This window comes from Artemia sp. Qi Xiang Cuo, chromosome 1 (assembly GCF_049724085.1).
Source record: "Artemia sp. Qi Xiang Cuo chromosome 1, ASM4972408v1, whole genome shotgun sequence".
In the NCBI taxonomy this organism is placed as follows: domain Eukaryota; kingdom Metazoa; phylum Arthropoda; class Branchiopoda; order Anostraca; family Artemiidae; genus Artemia; species Artemia sp. Qi Xiang Cuo.
In genome coordinates, this window is record NC_142794.1 from 27,600,619 (window position 1) to 27,614,236 (window position 13,618).

The window sequence follows — 13,618 nt, forward strand, 5'->3', positions numbered from 1 at the left end:
CTGTTTGCACACCTGCTCTTGATCTATTTGGATTGTTTTTGCAGGATAGAAAATTCCAGGATACCAATTTTTAAAAATATTTTTGACAAGCCCTGATTCTTGCTGTTGCTTATAATACTTGTTGCTATTTATATTCTAACCTTATATATTTTTTATTTCATTTTCAGTTTTGACTTGTAATTGTCGTTCTTGCAAGTATTCTAACTGTATGTCGCGTTGTTCTTAATTGTCTAGGTTATTAACTTGTCTTATATATATTATGAAACTGCTTTAAATGACTTTTGAGAAAAGACTCAAAATACTTCGTATATTGTGTTTATATATGGATCTTTTATAATTTTGACTTTATTAAAAAACACTAACAATGATTTAACCCACAACTGAAATAGATATGCTGCAGGGTTTGTAAATGTGCTCATAAATATGATGTCACTCAAGTGAATCTTTTTTTTCCAAGTTGTTAACAAAATTTTTTAAACTCAATGTTCATGCGCACTGAATGATAATTTTTTTCGAATAATGCTTATAAACAATCGGTAAAGCTGGAGGTTGCTTTATCTTTAGTGACTTTCTAAAAAAAAAAGGTTAGTAGGGTGCCGATAACAAGGATGAACACGTAACTTCTGGTGAATTTTTGTTTCAAATTGACGCCATTATGAGGGGTTCTGGGCTATGTAAGTATTTGTTTTCTCTGTCTTAGGCTAGAGCGTTAAATTCACATATGGTCGGTTTTATATACAATATATTAAATAATGTTTGTTTTTTTTTGTTTTTTTTTACATAAGAAAAATTTATTCAATTGTAATTAAATTAATTGGCCGCTCGCGGGTGCTGTCTAAGTAAAGAACGATTTGGCCACAATGTTTTTTTTCTTCTTAGTCAGACACTTCGTATCGAAGGAGTTATCGTAGAAACTTCGAAAAGGGTTCATTCAATTGGAAATCGGAGTGTATAGTCCCCTTTTCGTTTGTCAAAAGTGATTGGAGGGCCATTACCCCTCCCCTACACCCATCAGCACCTCAAACACATCCAATAGAAATTTTGAGATAAACTTTTCGTTCCGCGTAGTTAATTTCTACATGGAAATATGTTTATCAGGAGGACACTCATCCTCATACCTCGGGGCAAGAGTTTTAAGCTATGTCCTGAGGATCTAAAAGTACAATGATGGAAATATATACAAGGTACCATTTTTTTTCCTTTAAAGCAGGGCACTTCATACGGAAGAGGTCGTTTTAAAAACTTCATAAGTGGCTTATTCGTTTGGACAATGAGATGTCTAGTGCTCTTTTTAAGTGTTAAACGTTATTAAAAGGCAACTCGCCCCCCCCCACGCCCACCATTCTCCCCCTCCTCGACAATCGAAATTGAGAGAGAGCCATTTTGGCTGGAGGCGCTGATTTAAAGAGATAAAATAAGTTTTTGACGAAGGGACTTCCCCACAAACCTTGGGGCAAGGGGTGTAAGTAAGGCCCAGGGCACGATTAGGTTTTTTATAGAAAACATTGTTGCAGAAAATTCAAAACCGGCTCATTTGATAGAAAATTTGAATTGCTAGGGCTATTTTTAATGGTCTATAGTGGTTGGCGGGCCCATCGCCCCCCCCCATCATTCCCCCGAACATCCCCACTCAACAATCTTCGATAAACATTTGGTTCAGAATAGTTGATTCCCAGATAAAAAATATGTTTTCGAGGCGGACACTCCCCCAAAACCCCCAGGGTAATGGTTTTAAGTTATTGCCTGGGGGCATATAAGGTTGTTATAGAAGGCGCTGTCGTAGAAACTTCAAAAAGAGCTCATTTGATTGGAAATTGGAGTGACTAGTGCCAAATTTTAAGAGTTGAAAGTGATTGGAAGGCAACTAGCCCCCTCTTCCCATGCCCATCAGTTCCCCATACACCTCAAATAAAAATTTTTAGATAACCCTTTCGTTAAGCCGTGCTTTTTTACACATAGAAAACATGTTTTGAGGAGGACACTCCCCCATAGCCTTCAGGGCCAGGTTTTTAAGTCATGCCCTGATGGCATGTAAGAATGATATTGGAACAATTTACTATGTATTTTTTTATTTAGAGAGGGGTATTTCATATGGAAGAGGTAGTCTTAGAAACTTTAAAAGTGACTAATTCGAGTGGAAATCGTGATTTCTTGTGATCATTTTAATATTATATATTTCTTGGAGGAACATTCAGTCGCCCCTCACGCCCCCCTTTCCCCCCAATCCCAACCCACCAAATTGTTAGATAGCTCGTTTTTCCCGTGACGTTCGTGTTCTGAGAGAAAATTTTTTATTGAGAAGGCCACTGCCCAATACCCTTCAGGGCCAGGGTTTTAAGCTATGCCCTGGTGCCAGATAATGTTTATTATAGTAGGCGTTGTTGTAGAAACTTCAAAACAGGCTTATGTGAGTTGAACTTCGAATGGCTAACACCCTTTTTAATATTCGAAAGTTATTGGAGGGTAATTAGCCCCCCCCCACGCCCATCAGTTCCCCAGTCACATCCCATCAAAATTTTAGATAGCCATTTTGTTCCGCATAGCTGATTTCTATAGAGAAATTATATTTTTTAGGAGGACACTCTCCCACCTCCCTCAGGGCAAAGGGTTTAAGCTATGACCGGGAGGCACATACGGTTTTTTAAAGCAGGTGTTTTTGTAGAAACTTCCAAAAGAGCTTATTCAACTAAAAATTCAAAGGGCTAGTACCCTTTTCAATAGTCAAAAGTGATAGGAGGGTAACTAGCCCCCCCCCTCTCACGCCCATCATTCCCCCAAACACATCCAATAAATATTTTAAGATAGTCATTTTGTTCAGTGTAGCTAATTTCCAGATAGAAAATATTTCTTGGAGGAATATACTCACCCACAACCCTCAGGGCAAGGATTATAGGCTATGTCCTGGAGGTATAGAAGGTTTCTAGTGAAATGTTTGCAGTAGAAACTTGAAAAAGGGATCAGTCGATTTTAAATTCAATGGAAGAGTACCTTTTTTAATAGTTAAAAGTGATAGGGGGGCAACTAACCACCTATACTCGCCCACCAGGATTCCCAACAAATACGATAATAAAGTGGATATAGCAGTTTTGTTGATCGTCGTTGATTTCTAAGTGGACAATGTATTTTTTGAGAAGGTAACTCCCCCACAATCCTCAGGGTAAGGATTACAAGTTATGCCCTTGAGGCATATAAGGTTTTTTTTTAGATCTTTTTTTTTGAAACTTGGAAAATGTCTCATTTGGTTTGAAAATAAAGAGATATTACCAGTTTTTATATTCGAAATGTATTGGAGGGCAGCTAACCCCCCTCTCACGCCCATCATATCCCCAAACACATCCATACCAAATTTTTAGATAGCCATTTTACTCAACATAGTTGAAAGTTTTGGAAATTAGGTCTTTGAGGATGACAACCCCTCCCCCCAAAGCCCTCAGGGCAAGGATCGTAAGTTATGCCCTGGGGTATATAAAGTTTTTATTGAAAGAGTTGTCGTAGAAACTTCAAAAGGGGTCATTCAATCGGAAATTGAAAGGGATAGTGCCCTTTTTAAAAGTTGATAGATATTGGATAGTGAAAAAAATTTTGCATGCCAAACTATAAAGTCTTAAAAAAACGAAAAGATTTAAAGTATAATTTTCTTTTTCCCTGGAAAGACTATGTCAATATAAAACGAACAAAAAATAAGTTAAAAAAACTATCCATAAAAAAAGCTTTTCAACGAAAAGTAAAGAACTCCATGAATCAAAAATTAGCAAGGATAAAACCGAATACTCTCTAAAGCGTGAAACTATCACAAATCAGCAGCGTTAAATAAATGAAACCCAAAACACTCAGAAACTACAAAAGTTAACCGAGTCAAACACAAAACGAGTATAAAGTAACAGAAGTTGGGCACAGAACCCATTTGCCTGTAATGGGACTGAAAAAAATTTGTGCTTTACTGAAAAAGTACAAATGAATGTGCATTGTCAGTTAAATATGCATTTACTGATATTTAGTAATCAAAATTCTTATATTTTTTGATCTATTAAAACTACAAAAGTAAAAATACTATATTTTTTCAGCAAAGAGCAATTTTTTTGTTTTTAAATTAGTTTTTTGAATAAGTTTTTGAATTTTTGCATCCTTTTTCACAGCTGAAGGAATCTATCCTGTGCTTTCAACTTTATTAGGATAACATATGCTTTGGAGTGGTAAAAAGTAATTATCATTAATAAATCATTATATCTTTTGTATTTTAGGACACCTGACTAAATTCTGTGTCGTATCCAAGTGCTGATGATAGTATAATACTTCTCATAATTTGCATTAACTCTGTTCTCCAAGATCTTTCATGGACTTGCCACAAATTCTGAAAACGGCTGATCTCATCACAGTTTCTGAGGATTCTTTAATTAAAAACGTTAATTCTATACAGTTAATTTTTATGTTAAAGAATTAAAAAAAAAAAGCTACTTTACTTTAGAAAATAATAGTCCCTTTTTTTTGCCTTTTTCATTAAGTTGTCATGAGAAAAAAAAATGTAACTGCGTACTGTTTTGGAGATAACGATTAAGTCCTGAAGGTTCGTAAAAGTGGCTTCTTTTTGCCACTAAATTTATTTTAAATAACAGTTTTATCTTTTTTTTTTATTGTGTTGTGTCAAGTAATTACCACATAGAGACCTTTTATGTCGACATTTTCCCTGTGTAAGTATGATTGACAATATATTAACATCTAATTAGGGTTACTCCTGGGGCTCCATATGGGACTATCAATGGCTTCACATGGGGATATCAAGTTATAAGACGTGTAGGAGAGGAATAAAAATATTTGACTTCAGCCGTTGAATTTTGTGAAATTTAATTATTGGGACATTTAATTTTATGTATGTATATAATATATACATTTTTACTTGTAAATAAAAAGAAAAAGCAGTTGCATTTTTTTTAGTGAGCTTTATTGTTAAAATTTTTATATGTCTGTTGAAAGAAAATCCGTTCATGCATGAAAGAAAAGCTACTTTACTCTAGAAAATAATTGTCCCTTTTTTTCTCGTTTTTCATTAAGCGGTCTCAAGGAAAAAAATTTAACTTCATATGTTTTTGGATAAAACGATTAAAACCTGTAGGGTGATAAAAGTGGCTTCTTTGCGCCACTAAAATTATTTTAGTTCACATTATTAGCTTTTATTTTTAATTTTGGTGAGTCAAGTAATCATCCCGTAGAGAATTTTTCTGTCAATCTTCTCCCCTGTGCAGTTATGATGAACGATATATTACCACCAAATCAGGGGTAGCACTGGGGCTCCATATGGGAATATCAATGGCTTCACATGGGGATATCAAGTTATAAGACTTGTAAGAGAGGACTTAAAATATTTGACTTCAGCCATTGATTTTTGTAACATTTAATTATTGGGTCATTTAATTTTATGTATGTATATAATGTATACATTTTTTAAATAAAACTTTGTACATTTACTTGTAAATAAAAAGAAAAAATAGTTGAATTTTTTTTAGTGACCTTTACTGTAAAAATTTTTATATATTTTTTGAGAGAAAATTTGTTCATGCATGAAAGAAAAGCTACTTTACTCTAGAAAATAATCGTCCCTTTTTTTCTCCTTTTTCATTAAGTGGTCCTAAGGAAAAAAATGTAACTGTATATGTTTTTGGATCTAACGATTAAGACCTGTAGGGTGATAAAAGTAGCATCTTTGTGCCCCCAAATTTATTTGAATTCACATTATTAGCTTTTATTTTTAATTTTAGCGAGTCAAGTAATCATCCCGTAGAGAATTTTTCTGTCAATCTTTTCCCTGTGCAGGTATGATGAACGATATATTACCACCAAATCAGGGGTAGTCCTGGGGCTTCATATGGGAATATCAATGGCTTCATATGGGAATATCAAGTTATAAGACGTGTAAGAGAGGAATAAAAATATTTGACTTCAGCCATTAAATTTTGTGACATTTAATTATTGGGACATTTAATTTTATGTATGTATATAATATATACATTTTGTAAATAAAACTTTGTACATTTACTTTTAAATAAAAATAAAAAACAGTTGCATTTTTTTTTAGTGAGCTTAATTGTTAAAATTTTTATATGTTTGTTGAGAGAAAATCTGTTCAAGCATGAAAGAAAACCTACTTTACTCTAGAAAATAATCGTCCCTTTTTTTCTCCTTTTTCATTAAGTGGTCCTAAGGAAAAAAATGTAACTGTATATGTTTTTGGATCAAACGATTAAGACCTGTAGGGTGATAAAAGTGGCTTCTTTGTGCCCCTAAATTTATTTGAATTCACATTATTAGCGTTTATTTTTAATTTTGGTGAGTCAAGTAATCATCCCGTAGAGAATTTTTCTGGCAATCTTCTCCCCTGTGCAGTTATGATGAAGGATATATTACCACCAAACCAGGGGTTGTCTTGGGGCTTCAGATAGGAATACCTAGTTATAAGACGTGTAGGAGAGGAACAAAGCTTTTAGAATACAGCTGTTACATTTTGGTAGAATATATTTTATATTTTATGGTTTTGGAACTGATGCAGAACCCCCGCGATTGATAAGGTATGATTCTTTAGCTTTAAAATCTCTATTTTTTATTTTATATTTTCATTCATTTTTTTTATTGAGTACATTATACTAAAATTACACTTATCTAGATTTTAGTTTTATGGTATTTTTTTTAAGAATTTAATTTTTTTGTTTGTTCTATTTTTATGAATTTTTTTGTATGCTTCAGGTTTTTCTTTTGCTTTATAAAGAGCAGATTTAAAAATAATTTGAGAAAAAACCCGAATATCCTATAAATTTAGCCCTTTCATCTTTCAAACCATATTTTGTCACCAAAAGTGAAGATGTTCCTTTGTTGGATTTGCCTGGCATTTCAGAATCATGTAAATTGGAATATGACACCAAGGAATTGCAACCCAAATGTTCTAAAAATGAAGGTATATCTGATTTTTTTTTGTTGATTGAAACGTATTGGATATTATTTTATTTGACAAAAACAGGACAAAGAGACTTAATCTTAAGATGCATCTTTTGTTTTATCTTTTTTCAATGTTCATGTGTTTGCCAAACCACTTTTGTAGTCTACAATAAATAGAATTTTAGAAAAAGTATTTTGCAGTAAGTTGAATAATGACGTGGCTAATTTTATAAACAGAAGAGCCAAGACAGATAGTCCAAGTAATTGAGAGGCCATTTGAGAAGCTGAAATTTTTTTTTTTGATATATATTTTTATTAAATTTTTTTTTTATTGAGTACAATATCCTAAATTTACACTTATCCAGCTATTAGTTCTATGTTATGTATTTTTTTTTTAAAGAATTTCAGGTTTTGTTTGTTCTATGTTAATGAATTTTGTTGTTTGTTTCAGGTTTAGTTTTTCCTAAGAAAAATTATATTATAAATAATTTGAGAAAAAAAATGTATAGACTAACCAGCCTGAAGTAATAGTCCCTCGCCCTGGCTGTCGCCTTATGTTCTGTGTTCTAAAATTTTGAAGAAAGCATCCCTTGCTGATCGTCCAGTCTTTCAAATTGATTGCAGTGATACCAAATTTGGTCTCCTTTAGCCTTCTCGACTATAAAAATACTTTAACACAATTGACTAACAACAGAGAAGATTCTAAGGGGTCAGACACTCCTTTTTGGGACTGAACCTTATCTGCTTGACTAGTAGCTCATTTTAAAGCCCATTTTTCGCTGATTCATAATATATACGTCCTACCGTGTTTAAAATTCTTGAATTCAATTTAGTTCCCAAATAAAGTTTTTTTTTAAGAAATTCAAAATCCTTGTCTTACAAAAAAGCGAGCGATGGCCTTGCTTTGCCTTGCATTGGCTTATTATGTCCTATACAGTGTTTTTATGAAGTGAAAAACAATTTACCATAACATTACCATAACATTCAATATTTCCTTCATTGCTACAACTCTTTGTGACTTCTCCATTTAACCGGGGCAATATTGTTATTGCGTTATTCTTAAAGTTCAAGCCGTAAAGTCAAAGAATGAGGAAAACGTTCCGATGAATTTCGAAACAGGAAGTAAGTTCATTGGATGGACAAAATGCTTCACATGAGCTTTCACTTGCTACAGATCGGGGGAAAATCCCAATTGATTCTCAGCAGAGGAGATTCTAGGGGGTTAGACACTACTTTTTGGAATTAAACCTTATCTGGTCGACTAGTTGCTCATTTTAAAGCCTATTTTTCGCTGATTCATCATATGTACTTCAGAACGCGTTCAAAAGTCTTTAATTAAATTTAGTTCCCAAATAAGGTTTTTTTTTATGATATTCCAAATCCTGGTCATACAAGAAAATAGGCGATAGCGTTGCTTTGCCTTGCTTTGGCTTATTATGTCCTATACAGTGTTTTTATGAAGTGAATCACAATTTACCATAACATTACCGTAATATTCAAAATTTCCTTCATTGCTACAACTCTTTGTGACTTTTAAATTTAACCAGAGCGATTTTCTTATCGCCCTAGTCTTAAAATTCCAGCCATTTGGTCAAAGAATGAGAAAAAAGGTTCCTATTCTTCTCAAAGTGTACTTCGTTATCTTTAGATGGATGAGGAATTTCGAATAAGCTGTCACTTGCCAAAAATTAGAGCACAATCACAATTGACTCACAGCAGAGGAGATGTTAAGGGGTCAGACACTACTTTTTGGGACTAAACCTTATCTGCTTGATTAGTAGCTCATTTTAAAGCCCATTTTTCGCCGATTTATAATATATACGTTATATCGCTTCTAAAAATCTCGAATTCAATTTAGTGCAGAAATAAAGTTGTTTTAAGAAACTCAAAATCTTGCTCTTACAAAAAAGCGGGCGGTGTCGTTACTTTGAGTCTCTGAGTATTCTTATGTCATTGCTGTTTTTTTTATACATTGGAAAACAATTTACAATTGTACGACCATACTATTTAATGGGTTCGTCTTTGCTACAACTACTTGTGACTTTTTCATTGAACCAAGGCAATTTTCTTATTGCCTTTCTTAGAACTTTCCAGCCATATGGTTGAGCAATCGGATATGGATCGTGTTCTTCTCAAAACATGAAGTGCTATTATCAGACAGATGAGACGTTTCATAATGAGCTTTCACTTGCCACAAATTGGAGCAGAATCGCAATTGAATCACAACAGCAAAGATGCTATGGAGTCAGACTATACTTTGGGGATTAAACTTTATTTGCTTGACTAGTTGCTCTTTTTTAAACCCATTTTTTTCTGATTGATTTTTTGTGCATCCTTCCGAGTTTAAAAGTCCTGATTTAAATTTTATTCCCAAATAAAGTTTTTTTAATGAAATTCAAAATCCTGATTTTACAAAAAAGCGGCCGATGGCATTGCTTTGCTTTGTTTTTACTTAATATGTCATCTAAAGTATTTTTATGAAGTGAAAAGCAATAGCCCTTTGATTTACCATAACAATCATCATTTCCCTCATTGCTTCAAATCTTAGTGACTTTTTTATTTAACCAGGGTGATTTTCTTATCGCTCGTGTCTTAAAATTCCAGCCATAAGGTGAAAGAATGAGAAAAAGGTTCCTATTCTTCTCAAAAAATGGAGTGCTATCATCAGACAGATGAGACGTTTCAAATGAGCAGTCAGTCGTCACAAATCAGAGCACAATCACAATTAACTCAGCAGAGGAGAGTCTGGGGAGCCAGACACTACTTTTTGGGAATAAATCACTTCTGCTTTGACTGGTAGATCATTTTAAAGCTTATTTTTCGCTGATTCATAAGATATTCTTATTGCTACAGTTAATAATCGTGATTAAAATGGCGTTTCCATATTAAGTTTTTTTTAAGAAGGAGGACCCTAGGTTCTACAACCTAATCATATACTCGTAAAAATAAAAAGCAAAAGTTTCATTAAAATTGAATTACTAGTCAAACATATAAGGATAATACGCACAAAGAAGAGTCGAATCCCTTTTGATTTTTGATACCTCGAGTCAAGTGTGTTAAATTTAATTTTATTTTACATTAAGCTAAAGGAGACCCAATTTGGCAACATTGTAATCAATTCGAATCATTGGATGGACGGCGAGGGATGTTTTCTTCAAAATTTGGCAACACTGAACATTGGGCGATGGTAAGGGTGCTGGGCGATGGGCTAATACTTCAGGCTGGTGTATAGCCTATAGATTTAATTTTATGTATGTATATAATGTCTGTATATTTACAATTTTACACTAAACTAAAAAGAAAAAGCAGTCGCATTTTTTTTAGTAAGCTTTACGATTAAAATTTTTATATGTCTGTTTAATTTAAATTTTCTTTTAGAATTTGAAGACACTTTACCATGCGACTTTGAGAAGCCGTTTCATTTTCCAAATCATTTGTTCCCCCCAAAACGTGAAGATTTCCTGATCAATTTGCCTTCTATTTCAGGACCATGTACGTTCGAAGACAACAACCAGGACCTGCAAGGTAAATGTTCTAAAACTGGAGGTATATCTGATACATTTTCTTTTTGTTGATTGATATGTATTGGATATTAGATATTTTATTGAACAAAAACAGGAGAAAGAGACTTAATCTTAAGATGGAAATCCTGTTTTATCCTTTTCCAATGCGCAGGTGTTGGCCAAAACCGCTTTCGTAGTCTTTAATGAACATTTTTAAACTTTCACAAATTAGTTTTGCAGGTTTGATTATTTTCAAAATGCTTGATAATAAGCCTTAAAACTATATCTGTATATAAATTTTATAATCAATTTTTATAGTGTATATTTCTCTTTAAATTAAGAGATAAAGAAATAAATCTTTCTAATGTTTTGATTCCAAGGTGAATTTGAAAGTAGCAGAAAATCGACTGGTCTTATCTGAAATGCCTGAAATTTCTAATTCATGATATTGATTTGCTGAAAACACTAGATTCAAAAAAAAATCCTGAATTCATTTTCTGCAGATGAAGTCAAAAGTTTTTTGTCTGTTTAGTAAAGAGTTATTCAAAATATTTCACTTGAAAAAGTTTAGTTTTTTTTCTGTTGTTTTAAATATTTAGCTTTAAGAACATACCGAGTATCATTGGATTAAAAAAAAAGACAAAAGTCACGTTTTCCTCAGAGAGATGAATCCTTTTAACAAAAATGAAAAACGATGACAAAAAAAAAATCGAAACGAACAATCCTAGCCAAAAAATTTATACGAGACAAATGTGTTTTCTGCGTATAAAAACACGATGATGAACTATTACTAGGCCTGCTTCCAATAACCAGTTATCAGTTGCCAGAGTAAATTTTTGTCACAGGCAAAATGTTGTTTTATTGAACAATTTACCTATAGCTGCTAAACAGTTAACTAAAACAACGGATTTATTCTTTACAGTTCAATAGAAATTTTGAACCTAAAATATGTGCATGTCTCTACTTGACTAGTAGCTCATTTTAAAGCCCTTTTTTCGCTGCTTCATAATATATACGTCTTATCGCGTTTAAAAGTATAGCACAGCAAATAAAGCTGCTCGTAAGGTACTCCAGCCTGACTTTGTTACGAACTATCTTTTTTAAACGATTCAAATGTACCCAAATGCTGATGACGGTGTCACTATGTGCGACCGAAATATCCGAAGTTTGTTTTATTGTTTTTCATTGTCTATTGAAATGATTTATCCCTATTTGAATAGTTATTTTTACGACCTGAATAAACCTTTACTTATGTTTTTTTTTTTAATCCAATGCTTTTTGGCTACCTAAAAATTTCAAAATTTAAAAAATTGTGTACATTCTTTTAGCTCTTTCTCTCTCTCTTTTTTTGTAAAAATATTTCTTGATATTTGCGTTATATTTCTTCTACATTAAATGTCGTTTGATTTGCACCAAGTTGTACTTTTTGATCTGTTACGGTTTCATTTTCGCTCTTTCTTTGCATAAGAATAAATAATTTTAAAGGCTTGTATAAGTATCACCATGAGAGAGAGAAGAGGGAACAGAAATAGAACTAGGTCTCCTATTGAATGATATTCTAGTTTTTTTTCTGTTTTTAACTCTGTAGACTTTCAAAACGTTATTAAAGATATGTATTTTTTTTTCAGTTTTAAGAGTTTTAATTTTATGTGTGATTCGGTTAACTCTGTAGACTTTTAAACTTTTAGGTCACTTTTCACCACACGTGTCTGGACTTCACCTAAAGGGAAATACGTCACTAGTTGTTTCAAAGAATCCATCCATTTTTAATTTCGTCTGGATCAGAATCTGAAGGAAAGGGCTTAGAATATCAGAAAACAGGTTTAAAAAGTCACATTCGAAGCAAAAAGTATGAAAAATTGAAAAGATATGAAAGAACTCATTACAAGAAAAAGACATATAAATGTGATGTTTGTGATAAAACCTTTTCTACAACATCACATTTGAAGCGGCACCAAAGAGTGCATACGGGTGAGAAACCGTATAAGTGTGATGTTTGCGATAAAACCTTTTCTCAAGCATCACATTTGAACCGGCACCAAAGAATGCACACGGGTGAGAAACCGTTTACGTGTGAAGTCTGTTATCAAACCTTTTTTCGAACAGCAATTTTGAAGGCTCATGAGCGAGTGCATACTTCTGAAAACCCGTCTAAGTGTACCGTCTGCAACAAGACCTTTTATAACTCCTCACAGTTATGAATTCAGAAAATAATGCATACGGGTGAGAAACCATTTAAGTGTGATGTTTGTGATAAAACTTTTTCTGACGCATCAATTTTGAACACCCATAAAAGAGTACATACGGGTGAAAAACCGTTTAAGTTTGACGTCTGTGATAAAACCTTTTCTCAAGCCTCAAAGTTGAACACCCATAAGAGAGTGCATACGGACGAGAAGCCGTTTAAGTGTGATGTTTGTGACCAAACCTTTTCTACAGCATCAAATTTGAAAACCCATAAAAGAGTGCATACGGGTGAAAAACCGTTTAAGTGTGACGTCTGTGATAAAACCTTTTCTCGAATGCACATTTTGAAAGTACACAAAAGAGTGCATACAGGTGAGAAACCGTTTAAGTGTGACGTCTGTGATAAAACCATTTCTGACGCATCAAATTTGAACACCCATAAAAGAGTGCATACGGGTGAAAATTCGTTTAAGTGTGTCGTCTGTGATAAAACCTTTTCTCTCGCATCACCTTTGAACACCCAGAATAGGGTGCATACGGGTGAAAAACCGTTTAAGTGTGGAGTGTGTGATAAAACCTTTTCTGGAGCATCAAGTTTGAACACCCATAAAAGAGTGCATACGGGTGAAAAACCGTTTAAGTGTGACGTCTGTGATAAAACCTTTTCTTTAGCATCATATTTGAACGCCCATAAGAGTGTGCATACGGGTGAGAAACTATAAATTTGATGTTCGTGACCAAATATTATCTTGAGCAGAAAATTTGAACAAGCACCAAAGAGGGCATATGAGTCAGTAGGTAGTTCCATGTTATGTGTGTGTTTTTCGCAAGATTGCTGTTTTAAGGCATATCAAAGACTGCGTTCAAGTGAGGAACCTTTCATATTTGATATGCGTAGGAAAACTTTTCTGATTTTAGCAACAGGAGTTTAGGAAGATTGTTGTATCCTCAGGGGTCCGTGGTTATTATCCTCACAACCAATTAGTCCATCAAATTAGTTTTCC

General features: G+C 33.4%; 1 protein-coding gene across 1 annotated transcript in view; it reads left to right on the forward strand.

The window, feature by feature from the left end:
- Nucleotides 1-13,387, forward strand: part of LOC148956167 (uncharacterized) — a 58,917-nt gene extending 45,530 nt beyond the window's left edge. The window contains exons 2-7 of the mRNA XM_089089593.1: nt 5,754-5,808; nt 6,781-6,943; nt 10,303-10,449; nt 12,116-12,201; nt 12,317-12,482; nt 12,726-13,387. Of these exons, the coding sequence (XP_088945719.1) occupies nt 5,754-5,808; nt 6,781-6,943; nt 10,303-10,449; nt 12,116-12,201; nt 12,317-12,482; nt 12,726-13,336 (1,228 nt within the window). The 3' untranslated portion in view covers nt 13,337-13,387. The remainder of the gene's footprint in view (nt 1-5,753; nt 5,809-6,780; nt 6,944-10,302; nt 10,450-12,115; nt 12,202-12,316; nt 12,483-12,725) is intronic.
- The last annotated feature ends 231 nt before the right edge of the window (nt 13,388-13,618 follow it).